This window comes from Budorcas taxicolor, chromosome 13 (assembly GCF_023091745.1).
Source record: "Budorcas taxicolor isolate Tak-1 chromosome 13, Takin1.1, whole genome shotgun sequence".
Taxonomy (NCBI): Eukaryota; Metazoa; Chordata; class Mammalia; order Artiodactyla; family Bovidae; genus Budorcas; species Budorcas taxicolor.
Window position 1 is genome coordinate 60,478,501 of NC_068922.1, and position 26,415 is coordinate 60,504,915.

The 26,415-nt window shown below is 47.5% G+C and overlaps 2 protein-coding genes across 2 annotated transcripts; both read right to left on the reverse strand.

The window, feature by feature from the left end:
• Positions 1–2,370: 2,370 nt before the first annotated feature.
• Positions 2,371–3,315, reverse strand: SOX12 (SRY-box transcription factor 12). The gene has a single exon (XM_052651323.1). It carries the CDS (start codon positions 3,313–3,315, stop codon positions 2,371–2,373), a length of 945 nt encoding a protein of 314 aa, XP_052507283.1.
• An 18,297-nt stretch (positions 3,316–21,612) lies between these two features.
• On the reverse strand, positions 21,613–24,153 carry ZCCHC3 (zinc finger CCHC-type containing 3). Its single transcript, XM_052651082.1, has one exon. It carries the CDS (start codon positions 24,148–24,150, stop codon positions 22,936–22,938), a length of 1,215 nt encoding a protein of 404 aa, XP_052507042.1. The 5' UTR covers positions 24,151–24,153; the 3' UTR covers positions 21,613–22,935.
• Positions 24,154–26,415: the final 2,262 nt, after the last annotated feature.

The window sequence follows — 26,415 nt, forward strand, 5'->3', positions numbered from 1 at the left end:
CCCTGATTCTTAATCTTCATTAAGGTCAGGGTCAAACTGATGCCCTTGGAACCAGGTGTGCCTACACAAGTGTCTCACTTGGTCCCTAAGGATTTAAAAAATATATTTGAACCAGCTTTCATTTTGAAATTGAGATGTTCACAGAAACATCCAGATTTACATCTTCTCTTGAAAAATTTAGCCCCCTGGGCACAGTGGGCTGCACTCCCACAGGGTCACAACTGGCAGGAGGTGAGCCATTGCTCCCCTTGAAGTGGGTCATGAAGCCAGTGTCCACCCAGACTCTCATTCATTCATGTCACCTGCCTGGCCTCTGCAGGGACAAGCCTGCCATCCTTAATGAAGACCAGGAGTCCTGAGACAGGGGGAGCAGAGAGACCTAGAGGGGCCAGGTGCCTCCTTGCCTGGAACCTCGAGCTCTTCCTGCATGGTGCTAAGTCACAGGGACTTGAATCTGTCAGACTGTTTGGGGAGGGTTGAGGAAAGGCAAAGACATGTAGAACCACAGGGCGAGATGGGGCAAATACACTTTATTCAGTCCTGGCGTAAGTCCTGCTGTGGGTGCCAGTGCCCCAGATCAGAGGGACCCCTCCCCTCAGCTACGAGACTAGTTCTCCAAGACCACAGACAGTGACATCTCTTCACTCACATGACGTTTTCTGGGATTTTTCATTGTCTTTTTTTTTGTTGTTATTTTTCTTTAAAAAAAAAAAAGAGAGAAAGAGAAAGAGAGAAAGAGCGCGCGCAAAAAGGCCCAGAGCCGGAGCACCAAGCTTAAAGGAGGCAGCTGGTGGCTTTGTCAGCGACGGGAACGCGTGGGGCAGAGCCCTGCAGAGACCCTGGGCAGGGGTCCCGGAGGACTCTGGGACCGTTTGTTCCTGAGATTTGTGTGTGTGAATGAGAGTGTGTGCACACCCGGGAGGGTGAACACACGCCGGTGAGATACAGGTAGTGAGGGTAAAGGGGGCATGGGGAGGCCGGAGGGGCGGAGCTTGAGCGGGGAGTTGGAGGGAGAGGGTAACAGCATCAGGGGCAGGGTTTCCCAAGGGCACCCCAAACTGGACACAGTAGCAGCTGGGCGCCAACAGCACACCACTACTCTGAACCTCCCTTCAGTCTCACTGGCCCAGGTGATGGTCTCTCAAGCCAGCTGCTGAGAACGGGGGTCTTTTCTTGCTTCTTCATCTGCTATCATGCCTCAGTCTCAACCCCCTAGTTGAGTACCGACGTGTTTGTTTCTCCCACTGAATACTGTCACTGTAGGCAAAGGGATCTGGATGACAGGAAGGGGCGGTGGGCTTAGGAGGGAGTCCAGGCTGGGAGTGTGCCCTGAGGTGATAAGGGCACTTGGGGAGGGGGTGGGGCGGACAAAAGGACCCTGTCCCCACACAAACGACTACATGTCTTGATTCTGAGTTTTCGTTTTCTCTCCTGAAGGATTTCCAGAGAAAAACCCTGCCCCTCAATTCCCAGGTGGGGGAAAGAAAGGTTGGCTTCTTGGAACCAAGACAGGCTGTTGAGGCAGTCAAGCAGTCGGTGTGGGGGGTGGGGGGTTGCGGGGGTGCATATGGGCTGGGCGACACCGTAAGGGGAAAGGGGCTATGCCACTTGGGAGTTCCAGGCTCCACACCAACCCTTCCGGGCTGGCTAGTCTTTCTCCCCCTTCCGACTGCTCCTCCCATTTAAGGCAGTGACGCCCCGTCGGGTTGAACGGAAGCCGTGGCTCCTGGATCAAACGATTTCTCAGGATCGCTCTATATCCGCCCCCCTTCTTCCCAGAGCGGCTGACCGAGGCTAGTGGTTCAGCAGGGACCAGCCCCCTCCTCCCAAGAAGCATTAGGCATGCGCAAGAAGGGGGCGGGGTCCCAGTGCTCCAGGGGGAAAAGGAGCGTGCCCCTCCCCCTCCCCGGGAGGGAAGGGCAAGGGAGGAGGGCGCAGGGCCGCCCAGCTGCAGCGCCCCCCTAAACGAGACAGAAGGCGGGCTGGGAGCAGGCGGAGGGAGTCTAGAGCCAAGGGCAGGGGCGTGTCCTCCGGCCAAAAGGAGGGGCGTGTGCAAAATGGGGGAGGGGTACAGGTCTCTCGGAGAGGATGGGAGGTGTATCGGAGGGGGGGGCTGGCTGCTGGTGGCTCGCGGGAGGGGGCAAGATGGGGAAAGGCTCGGATGTCGGAGAAAGGGTGGGGGTTGGGCTGTCTTGGGGTGTGTCTGCGGGGGAAGGGCTTGTCTGGATTTGAAGGGGGATGGGCACGTCTAGGAGGGGGGAGGCTGTGCGGGAGATGGGGTGCCAGCCTCGGCCTCCGAGGGGCCCCAATACCTGATTCCTGTATGTAAACAGCTGGTTTGGGGGCGTGCGCGCCCCGCTGACGATGGGCTCAGTAGGTGAAAACCAGGTCGGCGATGCTAGACGGGCGCCAGTCCCCTGCGATCATCTCGGTAACCTCGGGGGTGCAGTAGTCCGGGAACTCGAAGTGCGACGTGCCCGAGGGGGGCGGCAGGTCCGGATCGCGGTCCAGGGCGCTGCAGTCCAGGCCCGCGGGGCCGGGGGGCCCCCTGGACAGAAAGCCCAACGGCTCCTCCCCCGACGCCACCTTCTCCTCTTCGCCTTCCTCGGCCGCCGCCGCCTCCTCCTCCTCTTCCTCGGGCTCCTCGTCCTCCGACGGAGTTGGGGAGGCGGCGGTGACAGCCGCCCCCTCGCCCGACGGCCCTTGGGCACGCTCGGCTGGTCCTCTGGCGGCCCGCCCCGCCGGGACCATCCTCCACAGCTCGCGTCCGGGGGTCTCCACCAGGCGCACTTCCAGCAGCTCCTCGTCGTCTTCGTCGTCGTCGTCCTCGGGCGCCGCCGCGCCGCCCCCTAAAGGCCCTCCCGCCGCTCGGCGGCCCCCGCGGCCAGGCAGTTGCGGCCCGGGCTTGAGCCTGCTACCGCCGCCGCCGCCGCCGGGGGGGCGGGGCCGCGCCTTGGCGGGCGCCCCCTTGCTCTTTTTGCGCGGCCGGTACTTGTAGTCCGGGTAGTCCGCCATGTGCTTGAGGCGCAGCCGCTCCGCCTCCCGCACGAACGGGATCTTCTCCGAGTCCTGCAGCAGCTGCCAGCGGCGGCCCAGGCGCTTGGAGATCTCGGCGTTGTGCATGTCGGGCCACTGGTCCATGATCTTCCGCCGTTCGTGCTGCGACCACACCATGAACGCGTTCATCGGTCTCTTAATGTGGCCGCTCGGGGTCTTGCACCAGCCGGGCTCACGCGCCCCCTCCTCGGCCGGCCCGGGCCCCGGGGGCGGTGGCCCGCCGTCCCGCTTGGCCCTCGCGCCCCGCTGCTGCACCATCGCGCCTGGGCCCGGGGCCGCTAGACGCCGCCGGGGGCCGTCCGCATCCTCCGCGGCTGGGGGTGGGGGAGGAGGCAGCAGCGACGGAGGGGCGGCCCCGCCCCGCAGCTCAGCCCGGCCCCCGCGAGCTAGGGAGCGAAGAGCTGGGCGCTCCGGCCCAACGGACGGCGGGGGGGAGAAGGTCAGCGGCGCGGTCTCAGGCGGGCTCAGCGCGCCCCCGCCGCCTCCGGCAAGTTGTGCCCCGCAGCGCGCCACACATTGTTTTGCGGGGGGCGGAGGAACGGCACCCCTCAGGCCCGGGCGGGCTCTTCTTGCAGCCTCCTGCTCGGCTGCGGCCCGCGCGCGCCGTTCCCCACCCTGCCGCCTTCCAGTGTCTTTCTCCCCGCGCGGCCCCGCCGGCGCGCGCGCCACCCCTCCCCCTCGCCGTCTGCGGGCCGCTGCGGCGCGCGCGGGGCCGCCCCGTGTAAACACCGAGGTGCCCGCTCGGGCTACGGCCGGGCCACGCCTCGCGCTCGGGCTGCGCGTCACCCGTTGCTGGGCAGAGAACCTGGTATTTGCATCTCCCAATCGCTGGCTGCCGAAGCGGGGCGGGGCTCGGGCTGCCAGGCTGGGCGGTCTGGTGGCTGGGATTGGGGGTGTCGGATGAAGTCGGTTTCTTTTCTTAGGCTGGGGACTAGCGGGAGGGTGAGGGGACGCCGAGCAGGCTTCCCATCTGGCTCCCAAAGTCAGTCCCCGCCCCGCGTTGCCTTTGAAATTTTAGCTTACTCAGTGACACCTGCCGCCAGGTAGGACCTCGGCTCCCTCCTTTTTAGGGGGCGTCTTTTTGAACCGTCCCAGAGCAGAAGGTGAGGAGACGTAGGCTCAGGAAAGCTCTTTAAGGGGACAACCTCATCGTGTCATTGATGTAACCCTTGCCTAGTATCCAGCCACATAGGGGCTCAACAAATGTTTTGGGTCCGATGAACCAAACCTCTTCACATTTTTCTCCTCCTTTGAGGCACCACGCGAGTCCTGAGAAAGAAGGGAACATGCCGCCCACTTTCCAGGTACAAAACACCAAAGATCAGCAGATTAGGACTCATCCTAGGCTCGCTGTCCCAGCTCTCTCTTCCCTGCTCAGCGCACGAAGGGACACCTCGCCTACCAACCGAGGGTCCTGAGTAGGGCGAACTTCCCGCTTTTCACAGTTCTTAGGCGAGGTTTGAAGATACGTGAGTGCCCCATTCTCAGGTCCCACACCCACATCGCGGCCAGCCCGGTGCCAGACTTGGGCGCGATTGCCCCTCCCGAGTCTGGAAAAGCGTGCGCGGGCACGGGGGCGGAGCCCGGCCAAGGGGCGTGTACGAGGCGCACGCTCGAGGCGCGTGGCGGGGAGGGGCTGCGCGCTCCCATCTCACCACGTGTGAGCCAGCTCGGGCACTGCGGGGCGTGTGCTGCCCCTGGGGGAGGTCACCTTCACCGCGCGCACGTGGGCCCGGCGATGGGATGGGGCGCTGAAGCGTCGCTCCACAGAGTCGAGAGCTGGGAGGGGCCGGGGTGAGGGTCTGTAGGGTAGCATTTTGCTGGGGGCATAGTGGGCAGTATCCAGGCTGGAAGGTGCGGGTCTCAGGCTGTAGACCTCACCCACCCCTGGACGGGCGGGGGCTGAGAGCGCTGCCGGGAAGTCTGGGGTGGGGAGGAAGGGTCGGGGTGCGGCTCCGCAGATGCTGGGGGGCGGGGTGATGCTCTGGGTGCCCGGGAGGGAAACTGGAGCTTCGGTGGCGGGAGGGGGCGACTCTTAAAGGCACAGGGCACTCGGAAGGAAAAGGTTCTACACCCAGCCAAACTGTTCTTCCGGCCTTTTATTGGAAGCTGAGATCTGACGATCCCCGAGTTTAAACCTTCACAACGGTAGCCTGGACGGTTCAATGCTCGATGGAGTCAGGATTCCTGTATTCATATCTCAATGCCTCCGTTTGCTTGCCCTTAAAATAGAAAAAAGCAGTTTCTTCCTCATATGGTTATTTTACAGATTAAATGGGATATAGGTATTAGAATTTCAAGTACTGGTCTCCTGAATATTCCTCAAACACAGAAGGCTTGGACCAACCTCAGGGCCTTTATAGACGCTGTCTCTTCAGCCTAGAAAATTCTTCTCCCCCATCCCCACATGGCTGGTCCATCTCATTCTAGCCTCAGTTCACACTGACTCCGGAGATGGCCTGCCCTGACCACTCTCTGCTGTTGCCCACCCATTCCCGTGTCTCAGCTACACAGAATTGTAGGTCTGTGACAGTTTTATCATTGCCCATGATTGGTTCGGGTCATGGTTGTATATACTTATTTGTATATAATACAGTAAAACCTGGTGACATCAGCAGCTCAACACAAGAACTGGAACATGGATAACAACCTACCTTCTCCTATGAACTCCTTTCCCATCCCATCCCCTGCTTCTTCTCACCTGATGTAATGTTTATCCTAAATCTTCTCTTATACTTAAAACAAGATGAGCAGCTTTATTAAGATATAATTTATATACTAGACTATTTACTCATTTAAAATATACAATTCAATGAGATATTAATTGAGCTATGCATCCATCACCACAATCACTTTTAGAATATTTTCATCATTCCCCAAAGAAACTCTACTCATTAACTCCTCCATCTCTTCCTCTTCTGTAACCCCCAGCTCTAGGCAACCATAAATCTACTTTCTGTCTCAATAGATTTGCTGCCCCATTTTACATTCCTATCAGCAGTGTATGAGGGTTTCAACTTCTCCTTTCTCTTTTTAAAATGTTTTCTTAAAAATACATTATCTTGCCTTTAGTTTTAGCCTAAAGGTATGCTGTATGTAATGCAGGAGACCTGGGTTGGGAAGATCCCCTGGAGAAGGGTAAGGCTACCCACTCCAGCATTCTGGCCTGGAGAATTCCATGGACTGTATAGTCCATGGGGTCGCAACGAGTCAGACATAACTGAGCAATTTTCCCATGCTGTATGTAATACTCTGCTATTTACTTTCTAATTATTATAGTGGTAAGATTCATCTGAATGATTGCACCTGTGTAGGGTTCATTCATTTTTCCATTGCAGGGATGTACTACAATTTTTCTATCTAGTGTCCTATTCCTGGACATTTGTGTTATTGCCAGGTTTTTGGTCTTATGAAGAATGTTCCTGTTAACAATCCTAAATGTGTTCCTGGTGTTCAAGTGCTGGAAGGTCTCCCAGGTATCTTATGGGAAGTGTGGTGGCTGCCTCTGAGATATATGAATGCTGTACCAGATTACTTTTCCACCAACAACATAGAAGAGATCCTCTTCATCTGGACATCTTGTCCAAAGTTTGGTATTGTTAGACTCTTTAATTTTTGCTTGCATTATTCTAACTCCTCACCCTTTCTCTTTGCTTTATACCACTCACCACATTTCAGAATATTTTATTTGTTCAATTGTTTTTTGCCCATCTCCCCTCCACTGGACTGCCAGCTCCAAGAGAGCAGAGATTTTTGTCTTTTGTTTCCTGTTCTGTCCCTAGGAGAGTGCCTGGTGCACAGTGGGTACTCAATACATATTTATTAAATGAATCACAGTCAGTGGTCAGATTCCTCTGGGAGCCAAGGGAAGGAAGTGAAATTTTGAAACCCAAACCCCAAAACTCCTGGCTGCCACTGAGATGTGGTATTTATCTGTGCACACAGATTACCCTAAATCATTTCACATAGGAGTCCCAGAGTCTAAACCTTGCAGGCCACAGGAGTTCAAGGTCGGGCTCACCACTGAACTGTTTAATCCAGACTGTGGCAGGTAGACGCTAAAATTCTCAGACAGGGTTTTCCCTGGTGGCTCAATGGTAAGAATCCACCTGCCAGTGCAGAAGACACGGGTTCGATTCCTGTCTGGGAAGATCCCATGTGCTGAGAAGCAACTAAGTCCATGCACCACAGCTGTTGAGCCTGTGTTCCAGAGCCTGGGAACTGCAACTACTGAAGCCCCCAAGCCCTAGAGCCCTGGTCCATCCGAAGAAAAGCCACCGCAGTGAGAAGCTCCAGCACCACAACTAGAGAGTTGTCCCCACTCATGGCAACTAGAGAAAAGCCTGCACGCAGCAATGAGGATGCAGTGCAGCCCCCCAAAAAATTATTCTTAAAAAATCTTTAAAAAGATTCTCAGAGAGATGCTCGCCACCACTGCCCTACTAAACCGCCATCATCTCTTATCTGGTACCTGTCCAGCCTCCTTTCTGGTCCCTGTACCCAGCATGTCTCCTTCCATTCCATTCTCCTCCCTGAAGCTAGAAGGATGTTGTTTTTCAGTCACAAAACTGCTTGTGCATCTTCCCTTCTTAAAACCCATCAGTGGTTTTCCCATTACTCTCAAGATAAACACTGGACTTTCACGTAGGCCAAGCATGATCTGACCCTTGCTCACCTATCTGACTCTCCTCTTTGAGTTTCTCAGTCTTGAGTCACTTTCAATTTGTGGAAAAGGCTGAGCTGACTCCCCACACAGGGTGCTAGGAAGTCCGTTCTCTCGCCTTTCCAGCACTCCTGCCTCGTGTCTGCCTCTTTAGAGCTCTCCTAACCCCATGTTCCTTTTCTTCAGAGCACCAGTGACCTGCCTAGCTCGTCTGATACTTTAACAGAAAATTTAAAAATTAAAAAAAAAAATTTATTTGGCTATGCTGGGTCTTAGTTGTGGCGCACGGGCTCTTTGTTGTGTGCCTGGGCTTTCTCTAGTTGTAGGAAGTGGGGACTCCTCTCTAGTTCTCGTGCTCAGGTTTGGGTTTTTATTTATTTACTTGTTGCCGCTTGTGGGCTCAGTAGTTGAGGTGCATGTAGTTGCCTCAAGGCATGTGAGATCTTAATTCCCTGACTAGGTATCGAACCGTGTCCCCTGTATTGCAAGATGTATCTTTTACCACTGGACCACAAGGCAAGTCCCAGAACAGATAATTTTTTAACACCCACTTTTGTTAAATGACAGTATTTTCAATAAGCATGAAACACAATGAATAACACTAATGGTAATGGCCAGATAAGAAATGTGGATGGTGAAAATATTCCTTTATTAAACTCTGTATATGTAGTCATGTCAGTAAAAGTAAATATTATAGTACAAAAAAAGGGAAAGAGTATTTGATCCATACTTTCCAATTACTTTATTTCCTTGCAAAGAAAAGAAAATAAAAAAACGTACCCACATAGCAGTCTGTTGCAATAATTCCATTACATTAATTACATTAAAATTAAAAAACAAATAAGAAAATACTTTAAAAATAAGAATCAACTTTAATGTTAAATATATGATTCAAATTTGGTAAAACATAATTTTTCTAAATAATAATATTGTATATAATACTGTTTTACTAAATAATAAAATTTGCAGTTACCACACTCTGCAGTTCACTGTTTCACTGCTTTGAATTTTAAATACAAAAGCTTCAAGTGGTCACACAGAATGGCAGAATTGAAGCAACTCAAGTTCTGGTTCTTCAGCTTCCTAATCACTGGGCTATCATTGTTTATTTTCAATCTATTGTTTAAACACAGCCATATGTTGTACCAAAGGGGCTAGAGACACAAGTACTCAGGAAGCGAGCTTGAACAATTCTGGACTGTTATGAACTTATTCTCAAAACTAACACGTATAACTGTGTCTGGCTTGGTGTGTGTTAGGGGCTGAATGTATAGCTGGGAGTGTTGTGATATAAATCCCTGGGTGATACTGTCGACTAGTGTACAAGTGATTAAAATATGCCAATTCAAAGCTTATAAATATATCATTAGGACTCAGGTTACACCAACTACTTGATTTTCAGGGAGGAATGTCTTAATCAGTGGCATGGTTTAGAATTGTGGGCACATGGTAATAATAAAATGCAGACAGACATTCAATCAGTTTTATTGTTTTCAGATTCTCTGCAGACAATACACCCTCTCATTGCCTGCAAGGTCCTACTTGGTACACCATGGTAGAGCAGGAGCTCCATGGGCTCAGAGGACCCACCTGATTTCCACTTTCCCCAGCACCTAGCACATCTTGGGACAGCACAGCCTGTTAATATCCATGCAGTGAAAGGAGGAAGGCGCCAACTCGACTGTGGGCATGGCTGTTACAGCACCATGCAACTCTCCCCACCCTGAGTCTAGTTCTAAAACATCAGTCTTTGAACTGGCATGGTCCTCAAAGACATTCATAATAAAAAGAGAAAGCAATAGGAACAAGGGAATTCATTTTTTGATTCATCTAAATGTCTTCTCTGAAAAATTCAACAATTATGATCATATGTGAATGTGTGTATATATTCCAGGGCTCTTTTACTAACAGGAAAGAACTGCACATGGGAGAACTGCATTGCTCTCGAGCACTTAAATACAGCTCCTGCAAATTGAAATGTGCTCAGTACAAAATTATCACTGGTTTTCAAACAGCACAAAAAATGTAAACTATCGTGTTAATATTTTTGAGATTATAACATTTTGGATATATTGGGTTAAATCAAATATATTAAAATTAATTTCACCTGTCTATTTATTTGTGGTTTTTCCTGGTTGCTCAGAGGTAAAGAATTTGCTTGCCATCACAGCTGACACAGGTTCAATCCTTGGGCTGGGAAGATCCCCTTGGAGAAGGAAATAGCAACCCACTCCAGTATTCTTGCCTGGAAAATTCCATGGACAGAGGAGCTTGGTGGGTTACAGTTTGTGGGGTCACAAAAGAGTAGGATACGACTTACCAGCTAAACAACAAAAACTTTATTTTACCTTTTAAAATGTGGTTTCTAGGGTCTTCCCTGGTGGTCCAGTTGTTAAGATTCCAGGCTGTCAGTGCAGAGGGTGCAGGTTCCATCCCTGGTCAGGGAACTAAGATTCCACATGCCACGTGGCATGGCCAAAAAAAAAAAAAAGATGAAATGTGGCTTCTGGAAAATTTAAAATAACACTTAGAGCTTGTATTATATTTCTAATAGGCAGTACGAATACAAAAGATGGAGGTTTCCCTCATTTTTACTTGGCAAAATAAAAAGCTGGCAATCTTTTGTCCATCTCCAAATTTTAAAATAAGTAGTTTTTTTCAAGGGAGGGAGGATTTTATTTTATTTACTTCTCTGTGAAATCCCCCAAATCTTAAAGATCCTAATGGAATTATGGGTTGCCAGTCCATGAGATACAGTTTGAAATTCAGAGAAGCACGAGACAGAGAGGAAAGACCAGAAGTGGGAGCATGTTCATGCGGAGAAGAGGATAGCATCAGAGGCATTTCAGCAGCACCAACAGGACTGGTGGACTTGGGGAATAATCAGATTGGGAGGAGGAAGGGGAAGGAGACTAGAGGAGGAGCTGACTTTATTTGGATATCTGGCACACCCCATTGGCACACTTCCACTTCTCCTAGAATATAATTCTTACTCCTACAACCTGACTCTGAAATTCATTAGATTTTTCCTTTGGAGGTGACCATATTTTTTTTATCATGAAAGGGGATACTATTACTAATTATGCTGGAACAACAGAGATAAACTGAGAGTGCCTGGGTAAACTGGGAAATAAGTCATTCTCCTCTTATTGGCTATATATAGAGGACTCCCATAGATGACTGAGAAGTCAAGCATGGACATACTGGGGCTTTAAACAATCAAAGCATCCAGGATCTGAAGTCAAACTTTGTTCAATAATATGAGATTTTACAAAGTTACTTCAACTAATGTGCCTCAGTTTTCTCATCTGCAAAATGGGAGAGCATAATAGTTTAGGACATGGGACATGGGACATGGTAAACAGTCAGTGAGTTGTAATATGAGCAACAACCAAAATACTCTATTGTGTGTATTCCCTTTTTTTTAAAAAAAAAAAAAGGTACAGAAAGACAAAATATAGAGATAGCAAAAAGATCTAATGGTTGTCAGGGTTTGGGGGGAGAGAGGGTTGAAAAGGTGAAGCACAGAGAAATTTTTAGGGTGGTAAAACTCTTCTATTAATATATAGTATAACTGTGGATACAAGACCTTACGCATTTGTCAAAACCCATGGAACTATACAATAGAAAGAGCAAATCTTAATGCATGAAAAATTATAAAAAATAATTTAGAACATAGGGAGAATCCCAAAATGGAAGGCAGAATGTGACAAAGCAATGAAACTGTATCACAAACATATGAAACAACCCCACTAAAGGCAGGGGTGAGGTGGGGGGTGGGGGGTGGGGGAGGACCCTGATTTAAGTAATTTTAGAAATGAGCAGAGTCTGTAAAACTAAAAGCAAAAGAAAGTGTACAGAAAGTTGATAGCTTTTCCCACAGGGGTATGGGTTAACAATACTGATACTGATATACATATATACTAGAATTAAACAATTAAGTAAATGGCTGGTGGATGATGGGAGCCAGATTTCTCATTGTTGGAGTGGGAATTTACAGATAAGCAAGGGGAGGAGGTTAGAATGATTCATGTGGTAATAGATTAGAGTTGAAAATATAAATAGAACCTCATAACTAATAGCTTAATATAGATGTAGATGGTTACATACAGAACTATTCATAGATATGTGTATGTACACAGGTTAGCATATATAAATTTATTTCTTTGTTTTGTTAGTTGGGAAGACTTAAAAGAAACATCTGAGTAGCAATAAGCACACTTAGGGTCGAAATTTTGGTTTCTAATGCCATTCTCTAATAGGAGGAATCTGGGTTTTTGAGAAACAGCTAATTTAGGACTGGGGCAGGGAATATACGAGATGAGTCTGAGATAACATATACTACCAGAAAGTAAGTAAGTGCTCAACAACAACAAAAAGACACACAAAGATAGGAATATATCAGAGGGACTCAGGAGCCAACTAAAAAGGCTCCCAAAGGCCAAATCTGGACCAATTTGAGCGAAAAAATTAAATAGTACTGGATTATAACCTAAAGTATGAAATAAACATCTGTGAGTCCACTGATGTAAATAATGACTGAATAAATAGAGGAAAAGAAACCCACCTTCAGTGCAGAAAATTTTCAAATAACTAAAGTATAATAGATACTCCGATAGAACATTCCTCCTTACTATTTAGCGTGGGCTAAACATAGCTACTTTCTTCCAAAGAGGAGAGCAAGGAAAGGGGTAAAAGAAGGGTAACTTTAAGGTAGAGAAACCTAACAGACACTACTTTAGTCAGGGCATCAAGGTCAATATCAATTGTGATAAGTCCTGTTGATGTCTGACAAATGGCACAGCCAAGAAGAATCTAAGGAGACATGAAATAAATGCCATGTGCCATCCTAAATGGGATCCCAGGATAGAAAAAGGACATAAAGTAAAAACTAAGGAAATTGGCATCAGCTATGAGATTTAGTTAATAATGCACCAATGTTGATTTATTAATGGTAACAAATACACCATATTAATATAAGTGAAAGTCGCTCATTCGTGTCCCACTCTTTGCAGCCCCATGGACTATACAGTCCATGGAATTCTCCAGGCCAGAATACTGGAGTGGGTAGCCTTTCCCTTCTCCAGGGGATCTTCCCAGCCCAAGGATGGAACCCAGGTCTCCCACATTGCAGGCGGATTCTTTACCAACTGAGCTATCAGGGAAGCCCATATTAATGTAAGATGTTAATAACAGAGGAAACCGGATGAGTGGAGGATATAGGAACTTTGTATTATCTTCTAACAATTTTTCTGTAAATCTGAAACTGTTCTCAAAAATTAAGTTTGTTTTAAAAAAGATGGCTTAAGGTTTTAGAAACACGTTTAGTTTATTTAGACTTTAGCGTGTTAAAGTAATTACACAGCTTGCCTTAAAAATGGAATTTCTTCAATGGATTAAAAGAAATATTCGTTTATCCTACAGTTTCAGTATGTTTTGTCCAGTAAAAGTCGACTATCATTGCTTAGGTCAATGTCTCGGAACTCAGTAACAAACCTCAGCGTCTTTCATTTGTATGCATTTGAAATACAAAGAAAGAAAGATGACTAGCTTCTTGATCATTTTAAATTAAATGAAAATACCCATAAAGACATCCACATAGAGATGATATCAACCCCACTGCCTAAATTTTCATTGCCTAAAATTGTTTTAGTAGAGAACAACATATACTGTGTAATTGGAACACTTTTGTTTTCCTTAAATAAAATAGCAGCCAAAGATTATTCAGGCTGCAACTGACAGAGGCGTTACTTCTAGTTCCTTCTAATTTGGAGAATTCCTTCTTTTGAAAAATCGAGTCTGTTGCTACATTGAATCAGGAGGGAGCAGGATCGAAGCTCACTGGTGGTGTCCCTAAGCGGAAGGCAGGACTCTAAGCCAAGAGGCCTGCCCATTGGTGGGTTGCTGGGCAGCGCCTGGATGGAGCTCGTGGCCCATTGGCTGCGTCGCTGAGGATGGTATAAAGGACCGCCAAGGCCTGTGCAGCCGGTTTCTACGGCAACGGAGGCTTGAAAGAGCCACTCATATTTCGGCGTTCGTTCCCAACTCCCCCCTTCCGGAGGGGGATGGGCGTCCTGGATTTGAGGGCTGGTGGAGGAGGCGTGGGGGCTGGGAGTTAAGGGGACAGGGCCTTCTTCCGACCAAACCAACCTAGCCAAGCAGCATTTGAACTGGGTTCGAGAAACCTGGCCTGCGTGCTCACTGGAAAAAAAATAATCAAACAGCCCGTTGAAGATGTAAGAGAAAAATGACGAATAATTCCATCCTCCCTTGACCTTTCATTGATAAAATTCAGTATGTGAAGGAACACAAAGCCTAGCAGACTAGGAAAGCGATACTTAAGTAGGGAGGAAGGAAGAGGACAGAAGGAGGGAGGATCCCTGATGTGGGATGCAACGTGGGTGTGCAACGTGGCGTGAGACAGAGCGCCCTGCCTTTGGGGAGGAAAGTCCAAAGACAGACCCGAAGGGGTGTAAGAGCCTGGAGTTGAGCTTGGAGCAGAGAGGGCTGGCCGGTACACTGGAAGGACGGAGGGGGCGGCAGACAGGATCGTGACTAGGCATTTGGGAGACCTGTCTGCAGTTAAGACCCTCGGATTCTCATTCCCGCTGGCCCTACCACCTACCAGATGTCAATGCTTCGACTCTCCAGCTCCCAGTGTCTTTGTGTTTGGAGGATGATAAACAGTACCCACTTCGTTAAGTCGGTGTCAGAACTGAGTTGAGATAATGCCTGGCAACCTCTTAATATGGTGCTCGAAACACAGTAAACTGTAGTCACCAGCAGCTATTCCTGTAATTGAAGAAGGGACTGGATTTGACTAGGTGGAGAGAATAGGAGGTTATCAGTTCATAGGTAAACAAGGGAGGAGGAAAGAGCAGTGTGGAAATCTTACATAAGAAACCAGTTTGGATGTCACCTAGAAAATCTTGAGAGATGAAAAAAAAAAAATCATGGGAGATGATAGCCAGAGGGCAAAAAGGAAAAAATAACGATGATAGCTACTGTTTACTGAGGGCCTGGCACTCTGCCAAACCCTTTATATGAATCTTTATTTCAATTTCTTATCAGCCCTGATAAGGCAGTTACCATTAAACCCATTTTTCTGGTAAGGAAATGGCTTGTCTGAGCTAAGAAATGACACCACCAAACAGGGATATTTGTAGTGCCCAGGACAAATGTGCAACTGGAGGCCCATATACCATGTGTCTCTATAGTTAGAAGTGATCCATCAATTTAATGTGTTAAGTTAAATATGGTATCTTCTCCTCCTGAGGGATCTATTTTCACCACCACCTGGAAGGGCCAGGTTCAAATTAGAATTCCAGGACCCTTGAAGATCAGAGCGGGGATGTGTCTGCCCAGGGAGGGCTGCCCACTGGATCCTGTTTCTAACCCTTGTCCTGCTACCTCCCACCCCATCAGCGAAAGACCCAGCATGCATGAGTGAACACCCCGGCCCCCACATCCATCTGACTTACAAACAGCTACTCTGAGACCTAAGCCTCAGGTCTGTAAGGGGTGTATCAGGCTGCACTGCCCTCAGCTGAGATGAACCCAGGGATGAGGCCATGGAGGCTCTAAGTGACCGTAGGGATATTTTGGAAGGGACTTCTGAGGCTTCAGAGAATGGTCTGGAAAAGGAGGGCACAGACTCTGGGTGGGCAGTTCCTCTTGTGCCCACAGTTTCCCACCCCAACCCCTGAGGAGGGGGAGGGCTCAGGGCCAGAGCTACTCTTGCCAGGGGTAAGGAAGTGTTTTGTTAAAGCTAGGCATTCACAATCCACTGGGCCTCATAGTGTGGGAGCCATGCAGGCTTAAGTTTCAATGATATGCCTTCAGAGGAATGGGGAGAATGGTCTGACCTTCAGGCTGAAGGAAACTCTTACCAAAGGTGAGAAGACCGAAGGAGTGAATTGCTTTTTTAAAAAAATTATTATTATTTTAAAATTGAAATGTAGTTGATTTTCAGTGATTCAGATATACAGCAAAGAACTCAATTACATATATATATACATACATACATATATATATATAGAGAGAGAACTTTTCAGATTCCTTTCCATTGTAGGTTATTATAAGTTACTACCCCTTGTGCTGCACAGTAGGTCCTTGTTGTCTGTTGTATATTTAGTAGTGTGTATTTGTTAATCTCAAAATTTGCATTTGCTTTTTAAAGATGAATGAATAAGCCCTTATTCAGTAGAGTCAGCAACAGGTGTGCTAAGGGATATTTTGAATGTCATGTACATAGAACAAGGAAGATTACAGACTACTGTATATAAAATAAACAAGGACCTACTGTACAGGGAAGTACATTCAGTATCTTATAATAGTTATAATGGAAAATAATCTGAAAAAGAATATATATATATATGTAAAACTAAAGTCATTTTGCTGTACAACTGAAACACAACACTGTAAATCAACTACACTTCAATTTAAAAAAAGGTAAAAAGATAAGGAGGTACATATCCTGATCTGTAACTGTAGCCAAGTAATCTCTAGATTATCCATGCAATAAATATTTATTGGACTTTTACTATATGCCAGGTACAGTACAGAATGTTGGAACTAAAACCAAGGGAAAAAAAAAAAGTCATGTTCTTTGCCTTAGGGAACTCAAGGCAGATATTAATCAAACCACAGCATAAATAAACATATTGTACCTGCAGTGACCACAAAAAGGAGGGGAGAGTGTAAGAGGGTTTGGTCTAGGTTAGAGAAGGCTGTAGTTAAGTAGCATTAGCGCTGAGCACCAGGGAAGTCAAAGAGTTAACCATGGGTCTAGAAGGGTGGATTCCTGGAATGATTGTTGGGAGCCCAGCCAGGGGGAGCGGGGGAGGCCCAGAGGAGGCTGGGCAGCCAGGCAAGGCCTGGGGGCACCCCCCAACCCAGGACACAGAGTCTTTGAAGGTCCTTAAGCTGGGCCTTACTGTGATCAAATTTCACCTGGGGGACAGTTTTCCTGGGTGGAAGGAGGCGAAGCTTGGAAGTAGGGAGACAGTGAGTTGGCTGTTCTAGAGTCTTAAACTTTCATATCAAAATGTCTTATTTTTAAAGAGAGAGAAAATGGACTCCTGTTTCTAAGGATTCCACAAGAATTTCTTTCAAGGGTTGTGTTGCCTTTTGCATTTTGTTTTTGTTAATTTTTTTTTTTTGCCAGAGATAATACATGAAATAGAAACAACCTCCCACAGCCCCTACCAGGGATATACTGTGGAAAATGTTTTCCTTCCATCCCAAATCCTGAATAGTAGGTTCTTCTCAGAGGCCTGGTGTGCTGCAATACATGGGGTCGCAAAGAGTCGGACACGACTGAGCGACTGAACTGAATTGAACTGAACTCAGAAGCTACAATAGTTATCAATTTCACTAATATCCTTCCAGATTATTCTATACATAAATAAGCATGTGTATGTATTTATTCCACCATTTTAACATGTAATATGTATGTCAGTTATCATATTGTATACTTTAAATAACTTATTACAATTTTGTCAATTATACCTCAACAAAGCTGAAAAAAGTAAAACTGAAATGTAAACAGAAGCATACCATATCTTGCTTTGTTCACTTTAAAATGTGTCTTAGGTGGTTTTTAATAGCTGTTCCTTTTAACAACTTCCTAGTTACAGTATTTGAATATACCATAGCCTATCTAACTGCTATTGATAGGTAATTGATAATCAGGTTGTTTCCAGTCCTTGGTACTCCAAATAATGCATCAGTGAATGTCATGATACATAACATCTTTGTGTCCAAGTTTAGCTATGTATTCATCTTCTATAAATGACTGCTGTGTTAAAGATTATGTGAATTTAAAGTTTTTATAGTGCCAAACAAACTGCTTTCCAAAGATGTTGGTCCATGTTTTATTTTACAACTCTGCAAAGTTTGCATTCTCCTCCATAATGTATCTGTTTACTTTCACAAAACATATCCTCCCCCAAATATTCTTAGTCACACTGACAAGCCAGCAAGTGGTGCTGTATAGATCCACTGGCCTTGCCCAAGGCTCATAATGCTCTCATGGAAGTCTACCTTCAACTTGGTGTGATGAGACCCCTGGTACCCTTAGCTTCCTCTTGTACCACTCCATACTTCATCATACTGAACTCCTGGTAGCTCTTTGTCAGCCATACCTGGAGTTGACAAAGAATAAGGTAATGGGCACTCTGGCTGAGAACAAGGTTCCAAAGGGGCCCAGAAGCCTTTCGAAAGAGTTGTATGCTAGGCTGACTCCAAGAGCAACAGGGAGTAAAAGAGTTAGAGTGCTAGACTGCATTATAGGAAGATTATTAGTTCCTTAGTCCACCTCTTTCTCACAACACTCTAAAATGCCTTCACCAATAACCTTTATGTTATTCAATCCAATGGGTACCCATTCAACAAATATGTGGGTCATGTAAGCATTTATAAAAGAATGAAGCAATAAAAAGATGAGTGCATCACCACCCACAGAGATAATATTCTTTCTATACTTTTTCATTTATATTTAAGTACACACATGTATATGTTGGATGGCTGCAATGTAAAATGTATATCCTTCTGTGGAATGTGGGTGAAGAGTTTGAAAACCATTGCTATAGGACACTTGTGTTTATTTCTCAAGCCCGAGATCTGGTTACAATTTAAGACCTGTGGATATTGAACCACACGTTCCACACCTTTTAGACATCCTCTACAGAGACCTCAAACTCAACACAGCCAAAATCAGACTCAAGACCTTCATCTGAAACTTGGATTTTCTCCTCTATTCTCCATCTCAGGGAATGGCCCCACTCTCTATCCAAGTGCAGAGGCTGGAAGCTTGGGTGTCATCCTTGATACTTCTCCTCCAGCCCATGTCTAAGTCCTGTTGACTTAACAACTTCTAGAAATCCTGCCTGCTTTTCTGTTTGCATTACCCAGGTCCAAGGTGCCCTGATCTGTCACCTTGATGGACTTTTTTACACTTGGGCTTCCCTCTGTCCCATTCTCTACAAAGTATCCTGGATGGTCTTTTAAAAATATAACCCTGAACATGTCACTTCCTTGTTTAAAAATCTTTCAATGGCACCTCATCATTCTTAGACTCAAATTCTAAACGTGGCTGACCAGACCTCCCCAAGAGATCTGCGGTCTTATACTGCACCATCACCCCCTGCCCCTCTCTGCATTACTGCCACACTGGTTGTGCCAGATGTGGTTGGTTAGCAGATAGCTCCCCTTCCGACTGTTTATGTGCCTTCTGTGCTACGCGTGCTGGAAAGCGAAAGCATCTCCTGATTCCACTGAAGCGAGGGCTCCAACCATTAGGTACGCTAGCATCAGGTTTGGAAGGTGGAAATAGGCAGAAGTCCAACAATGTTGGCTGTTTTTGCTTGGAAGTAAGGTTGTGGAGACTCTAGGATATGGTTTCTGGCTTCAAGTCTTGACATTTCACTGCTCTAGCAATAGCACTGGCAGGGACATCTCGTCCTTGGGTAGCAGCTTTTCAATCTTTTCAGTGATGGCCTCCTGGCTCCTTTCTGTGGGAGGTAGTAGCTCCCCTGGTATGTCAGTTCTGTGGTGTTCTAGGAATTCTTCCTAATATCCAGCCCAGAGCCCATTACTTTCCTCAAAGTTTAGAGTGGTTTGTTTCTAAACACTGGACTTCACTTGGTTTCTAGAATCTGCCATGCCTCCTAGGGTTGTTATACTTGTTATCCTAATGGAAACCTAGGCTCATATCCTTACGCCACTTAATCTCCAACCCCATCTCTCAACTCCTTATATAGTCTTTTGATCTCAGTTCAAACATTTTGTTTGGGAAGGTATCCCTCATCAAGAACAGATCAATATTCCTTATTAAACATATCACTCTTATAATTACATATTTGCAGGACTCTAGAATTCGAGCCCCAAAGGACTTAACTATTTTGCTGTAATCCATTGCCTTGAAAGAGTTGGGTGTGTTAAATGAACAGAATGAAGGAGGCCAGAGTGGAGGGTGTTAGGACAAAATCAAGCCTCTTCTAACACTGACAAGCCCTGTGTCACTTCCTCTGGGCCTTTTCCCAACCACATCTTCCCGTGACTCTACAGCCAGCCTGAACACACCTTGTGCTCTAGTCTCCAGGTCTCTGCATAGACTGCTTCTGTTGCCTGAATCTCTCTTCCTTTTTCACCTGACTCTTCATCTTGCAGGTTTCAGTCCAGACATCATCATTTCTTCTGCCAGACCTGTTCCTGAGGCAACTCTATACTCAACACAAAAAATACTTAATATTATTTTAAAAATTGCTTATTTCTTATCTGTAGCTCGCTCTGCAAGTGCACTTATTCACAGGTGTATAAAAGCACCTTGTTTGGGGCCTTGCGCTAATGGCCTTCAGTACTGTTGAAAGTTGAAGAAATGAATGTCAGCTAGCCCGTCAGCCTCAGTCTTGGGATCTGGACACCCTCCCCAGGAGCCCATGAACAGTGAGGGATTGTTAATTTGGGGACTGTTAGATCAGGAGAGGAAGTCGGGGGAGGTTTGTTCTGTTCCAGCCCATGGCCCAGTCCGGACAGCGCCAGGCAGGAGGCCCTGGAGCAGATCCTGGTGGGGGCGCAGGGGGTGGGGAGCATGGGCAGGGAAACAGTTTGTTCCTCTGCTCCCTCCAGTTATGGGGGAGGAGCAGAGAGAGGGAAGATTCCTTCCAAAGAGGCTCCTTGGCCCAGAGCCTGCTAGGAGGAAGGGGGAGGGGACTATGATGAATGCAGGCTTTTACCCCCATCAGGCCTCCAGCACTGTGAGGGAGGGAAACCTGTGGCAGAGTAGAAGAGGGGGTGTGGGGGAGAGGACAGAGGGAGGGAGGGATGGAGGAGGGAAGAGTGTGTTTGCCTTGGGAGACAGGAAGGGAAGGGCTGAGCTGGCTCTGAAACTCATGATTCCCAAAAGCCATCCAGGCCTCAACTGCACCAGATCAGCTCTGGAAATACCCTCAAATCACTGAGTCAGAGAATCAATACGCTGGGAACAATTCTTAGGATCAGATCATCTCATCATCTCAGAGACAGAAATTCCTTCAGAAGGCTGTGTCTAGAGTCTCCAGGGAGGCTTGGAGGAGTTCTATGGGAAGTTTCCTGGACTTTCTTCCTCCCTTATAGCTGGAAGAGACAGCATTTTATTTCTAAGCCCATGAACAATCTGTATCCAATTTAGTACAATTACAATAACTGTAAGATGTGAAATTGACACCTTACCTTTGTCTACCCCACTGGTTTGTAATCTCCAGAGAGCAGAGTCCCTCTCATTCCTGTTAGTACTATTCAGAACTGTGGTCTCAAACTTGGCTGCCCATCAAGAGTTGCTTGGGGTGCTTATTAAACATATTTCCACTCACTCCAGTGATTCTGATTCCTTGGAGGTAAGGACTTAACACTTTAATTTTATATACTAAGTGATTCTGATGCAGAGGTTTAGGTAACAGCTCCCAAGGGCCTGGGACAACATTTGTTGTTGTTCAGTCTCAGCACACCAGGCTCCTCTGTCCTCCACTCCCCCAGAGTTCCCTCAAATTCATGTTCATTGAGTCAGGGATGCTATCTAACCATGTCATCCTCTGCTGCCCCCTTTTCCTTTTGCCTGCAATCTTTCCCAGCATCAGGGGACAACATAGTAGGTGTAAAATGTTGCCTGTGGACCTGGACATGTATTTGCAAGGTAAACAAAGGGTGTGTGGCAAGCCTTGGTTGAACTAGGGCCTGTGAACCTCTGCAGCCAATATTTTGAAAGGAAATAGTGCAGCAGCATTAGCAATACAAAAGATAAATATTTATTCAGAACAAAACTTTAAACAAATCAATTTTACATTCTAAGCCACAAGGAAATAGCAAAACATAAAGCAAAGACAAAAACAGTAAGAAAAGCAGTGTACTGTCTTTTCTACTTTAACTCGGTAACACTTAGTAGACCCAATGCCCTCTCGCTTGGCCTATTTAACAAGTACATTTTAGAGTTAACAGCTCACGTAGAATTCCATTTTCTCCTGTGAGCCAGGAGGTTGCAGATGAGCTCCAGGTAGCTGCTTCTCTAGGGGCTCTGGCTACTGAAGCTAAGGTACAAATGTAAACCTTTCTTTACTCAGGAGGGCTTCTACTTCTCACTGATGGTGATGACTGGGGAGGGGAAAGGTCACAAAGACCTGGACCACTTTAATCCAGATGTGGTACCCGGGCATCAGAGTGCACCCTGGATTGTGTTCCTTTGTCCCTTCCGTATCTCCCAAGTGTTCTGAAGCCCCTGCCAAATCTTTTGCTTCCTCCCCCAGATGATGTCTTAGCATTCCCCTGGGCTCATTCTGGAAAGAGCAGACTTTCTGGGCCCTCAAGTGTTGAGGAAAATGTTGTGAAGTGTGAGAGGTAGTGGAATGAGCACCAGGCTTGGGGTCAGGGAACTCTACTCTAGGCTAGCTCTGGCACCAGACAGCTATGTGATTTCGACCCAGTCATATAACCTCTCTGTTACTGGTTCATCTGTTGGAAAACCAGGGGATTGGTCTTAACCAACTTTTAGGTCCTTTTCAGCAGGAAAACTAGATTCCATGATTCTGTGAAGAATGGCTTCTGAGCCACTGAAAGCGCTGTCACAAAGTCCATGCATTCTAATGCCATAGGAGAGGCCCGTGGCCACCATTCAGAGCTTATTGACTCAGGTTACATACACTTCTAACAACACTGGTTTCACAAAATTCTCAGACCACATAGATTAGAAGCAGCAAATTAAAAGGGACGGGATGAACTGCAAAAGATAAACACCCTGACAGAAGCCAGAGTCAACGATGTTCTCAATTCAACAAACACTGATGGAGTGCCTACCATGTGCTGGGCCCCTACCTAGCACTGGGGCATAAAGATGAGCAAGGCAGCTCCAAGGGTAAAAACCAAGGGAGAAGACAAGGCGTAGGAAGTAAAAAAGTACCAGAAAAAAAAAAATCTCCGAATACAAAAATGAAATAAAATTTTAAAAAGGGCAGGGCAACGTATCTGCACACTACAGTTCTCGGTAGTCATTACTGATGACAAGAGTCACCAAATTCAGGAAAGGCCGAAAGGAGTAAACTCGATTTAGGAAGGCAGAGTGAGATGTCTCTTGTAGGTTTAAGAAGATCTCCTTCAAAAAACTATAAAAAATGGTTTAAAAAAAAGTTTTGGCACTTAAGAGGGGTAAGCTGGCTTTGTGTTCACCCTGGCTGGTAGGCGGGTGTTCAGTGCCCGGCCACGCCGGTTAGCTGAGCTCCCACGGAATTGTGAACCGCTTTGGGACATTGGGCAAAGGCGTGTCCTCGCTTGCCACAGAGGTTACACACGATGCCCTTCCGGCAGTAAGGGCTCAGGTGCCCCTCCTCCCCGCACCTGAAGCACCTGTCCTGTGTGCAGCTGCCGCTCATGTGGGTCCGGGAACCACATTTAAAGCACGTCTTGGGCTGCCCCTTGTACCAGCTGTAGCCCCTCTCGGCCCCCAGGAAAAAGGCTCCCGGCAGGTGCCTGACCCCTCCCTCCCCCTGGCGCAGCTCGATCTCGCACTTGTACTCCCCGGTCCAGATCCCAAACCTGTCGGTCACTTTCACGGGCACGGCCAGCACATCGCAGTGGCGTTTGAGCCAGGTCACGATGTCCTCCACGTCCACCGTCTCGTTCCGGAAGAGAATGAAGAGCGTCTTCAGGCTGGACTTGCTCCGCCCCAGCACCACAAAGTTCTCCCAGCAGTCCTCCTGCTCGCGCTTCTCCTCGTAGACGCGCAGGAACAGGGCTAGCTTCTCCGCCGAACGGAAGCTCACGTCGAACTCGCGACTGCCCGGGATCTGAATGACCGCGTAGATGTCGCTCGGGTCCATGCCGATGGAACGCAGGATGAGCGCGCCCACTACGAAGTCTCTGGTTGGGCAGGCGCCCTCGTCTCCCTGGAAACAGATGCGCACGAGGAAGCGGCCCTTTCCCGGGCCCGCAGCGGGGCCAGCCGCCGTAGCCTGCTCGTCCTGGGGGGGCCGGTCGGCTGCGTCCTCGGCCGCGTCGGGCCTCGCCGGGGTCGCCATGGCTGCCGCCTCAGCCTTCTTCCTCCTGCCCGCCTCGGCTGCACCCTTTTTCTTGCGGGAGTCCGCCGCCTCTCCAGCTGGGTCTCTCCGGCGGCCCTTCGGGTCCCCGCGGCCGGCTGGGGGGAAGTCGCCGAGGCTCGGCGCCGCCAGACCCGCGGGAGCACCAAGCCCGCCTCCCGCGCCGCTGCTGCTTTCTTCCTCCCGCCGCGGCGGCCGCGACTCACGGAATTCGCCCTTCTTCTCGGCCAGGTTCTTCACCACTTGGGCCCAGCCCATCTTCTCGCGGCCGCCCTCGGCCTCCTCGGCTCTGGTCGACGGGCGCGCGGGGCCCAGGAGCTGCGGCCGCCCCCGCTTCCTCTCCTCCTCCGCGCCGCCGCCGGTGGCCATTTTACCTCCTTCCCAGCATCCTCCACTCGTTCCCGCAGCCAAAGTGCGCCCATCGCGCGCGCCCGCCCGCCCGGGGTTGTGGGGGTTTGGGCTTTTTTTTTTTTTTGAAATTCGATGCTTCTCTTCCCCGCCCCGCCAAAGTATTTACTTGAGGCGCTCGGGCGTCCTGCGGCTGCGGGCCGGGAACCCCCTGGTAAGGGCTGGACCGCGTTTCCGCTAGTGCTCGCTCCAACCCCACCTCCTCGGCCCCGAAGCGGAATGGGGATCTTGGAGCGCGTCCCTGTCCGTCGCGAGGGTTTGGCAGCTTTGCCCTCGCTCTCGAGGATTTGGTGTTTCGCAAGCGGTCCTCGATGATTTCATTCAAGTGGCTTTGCTAACGGCCCACAGTCCGAAGGCGGGACAGAGTTGAGGAAGATTTCGCCCATTTTGTTTTCGTTTTTGTACCTTTTCTATTAAAAAAAAACAGACAAAACTTAGCTCTCCCTCCTCCCAAAGCAGATCACAATGCATTATTTTTGCAACACTGGATTATGGACATTTTCAAACACGCAGAAAGTAGAATTTTGCGGCGAACATTTTACCTTTAACATTTAAACTGTTTTAACTTTCTATGATTAAAATTTTGCTATACCATATCACACTACACCTCTATCCGTCACTCATTTTTTGAGACACTTCCAAGTAAGTGACATTGCTTTTTTTTTTTTTTTTTAAAGACCTCCATCATATTCGTGATGGCAATTGAGGGCGTAAATGTCCAATATTGTTCTAAGCACATCGCAAGCTTTATCACATGGAACCTTCCAAAACGGTGCTGTAATTACACCCATTATATAGGAAGCAGAGGGTTGGAGATAGGAGTTAAATCACTTGGCCAAGTGGCAGAGTTAACAGGCAGCTCCACGCGACGGTGGCTTGTATTTCTTCCACTTTTTTGCTTCTGACATTGTCGAAAATGACTCGATTATACTCCCTAGAAAACCTCCTTCACACAGATTCCCTAACTAAAGCTAGCACGGGACACAATCTGTTATTCCTCCCTGTTCTGTTTCAACTCGTGTTTGGAAGCAGTGATAAAATTTGAGTGCTGGAAGGCAATGGGTTTAATATCTTTTGTCATCTTGTTTTCTTTACCATAACTGCTTGTATTTCAGGGAGCTTCAGTGATCTTTCTGGGTTTAGTGAAAGAAAAGATGATTTGTGGAGTCAGGGAGACCCTAGTTTGAATCTGACTGCTTCCAGTCTCAGCTTTGTCACGTGGGGACAGTGACCTTGGTTTTCAAAGCTCAGTTTGCTCAGCAAAGGGTATATTAGTATCTACTCTCAGAGGACTAAAGTGGGGTTTCTAGGAGATAATCTGTGTCAAAGAGGTTAGTCCACCGTGGGTTTCCAGAAAAGGTTATTTTTCCTTTCTGCCAGTATTGGATTCTTTCCTATTTCTCTTGCAGTTCTACCTACCATCTGGGAATCCTGTGAGTTCTTTAAGAGGGTTCCCTTTACTCCACTTCCAGTACTGGTCTCAGGATCCAACTCTTGTGCTTCCTATTCCTTCATTTTATAACTCCTGACCTGATTTCCTCCATCCCTTCTCTGCCCCAAATGCCCAGGATCATATATATTGGGATCATTGACCGAAAGTATCAAAATCTTAGATTCACACACTCCACTCTTTTATTCTTTCTGCTCACCTGCTCATATCTTTTTCATGGTGAGGATATTTACATAACCAAATAGAACCTATGTATTTTATTTTAAGTTTTTCTTTTTTGGATGTGGACCATTTAAAAAAAAAATCTTTATTGAATTTGTTACAACACTGCGTCTTTTTTTTTTTTATTTTAATGTTTGGTGTTTTTGGCCTTGAGGCATGTGGGATCTTAGCTTCCCTCCCAGGGATCAGACCCTGCACCCACAGGATTAGAAAGTGAAGTCTTAACCACTGGACTTCCAGGAAAGTCCTAGAACCTATTCATTTTTAATAATTTCTTTTGTACCTCTTACCCTAACTCCCCACCCCAGGTAACTAGCACACAATAATTTATCTACAAGGCAGGTACTTTAAATAAAGAAATGGGGGAGCTGGAGGGTGCATAGTCTATCTGAAGGGGCAGCTGATAGTCAACTCCAGCTAATTACTGCTCCCACTGTGGCCAGATCTTCCTGTTTTTAAAGTGAAGCCTAACTCTAGTTTCTTTTTTTAAATGGCAAACATTCTTCCTTCTCTTTTTTCTTTGAGGTTGTCTCAGCTATATTTGGATCCTCTGT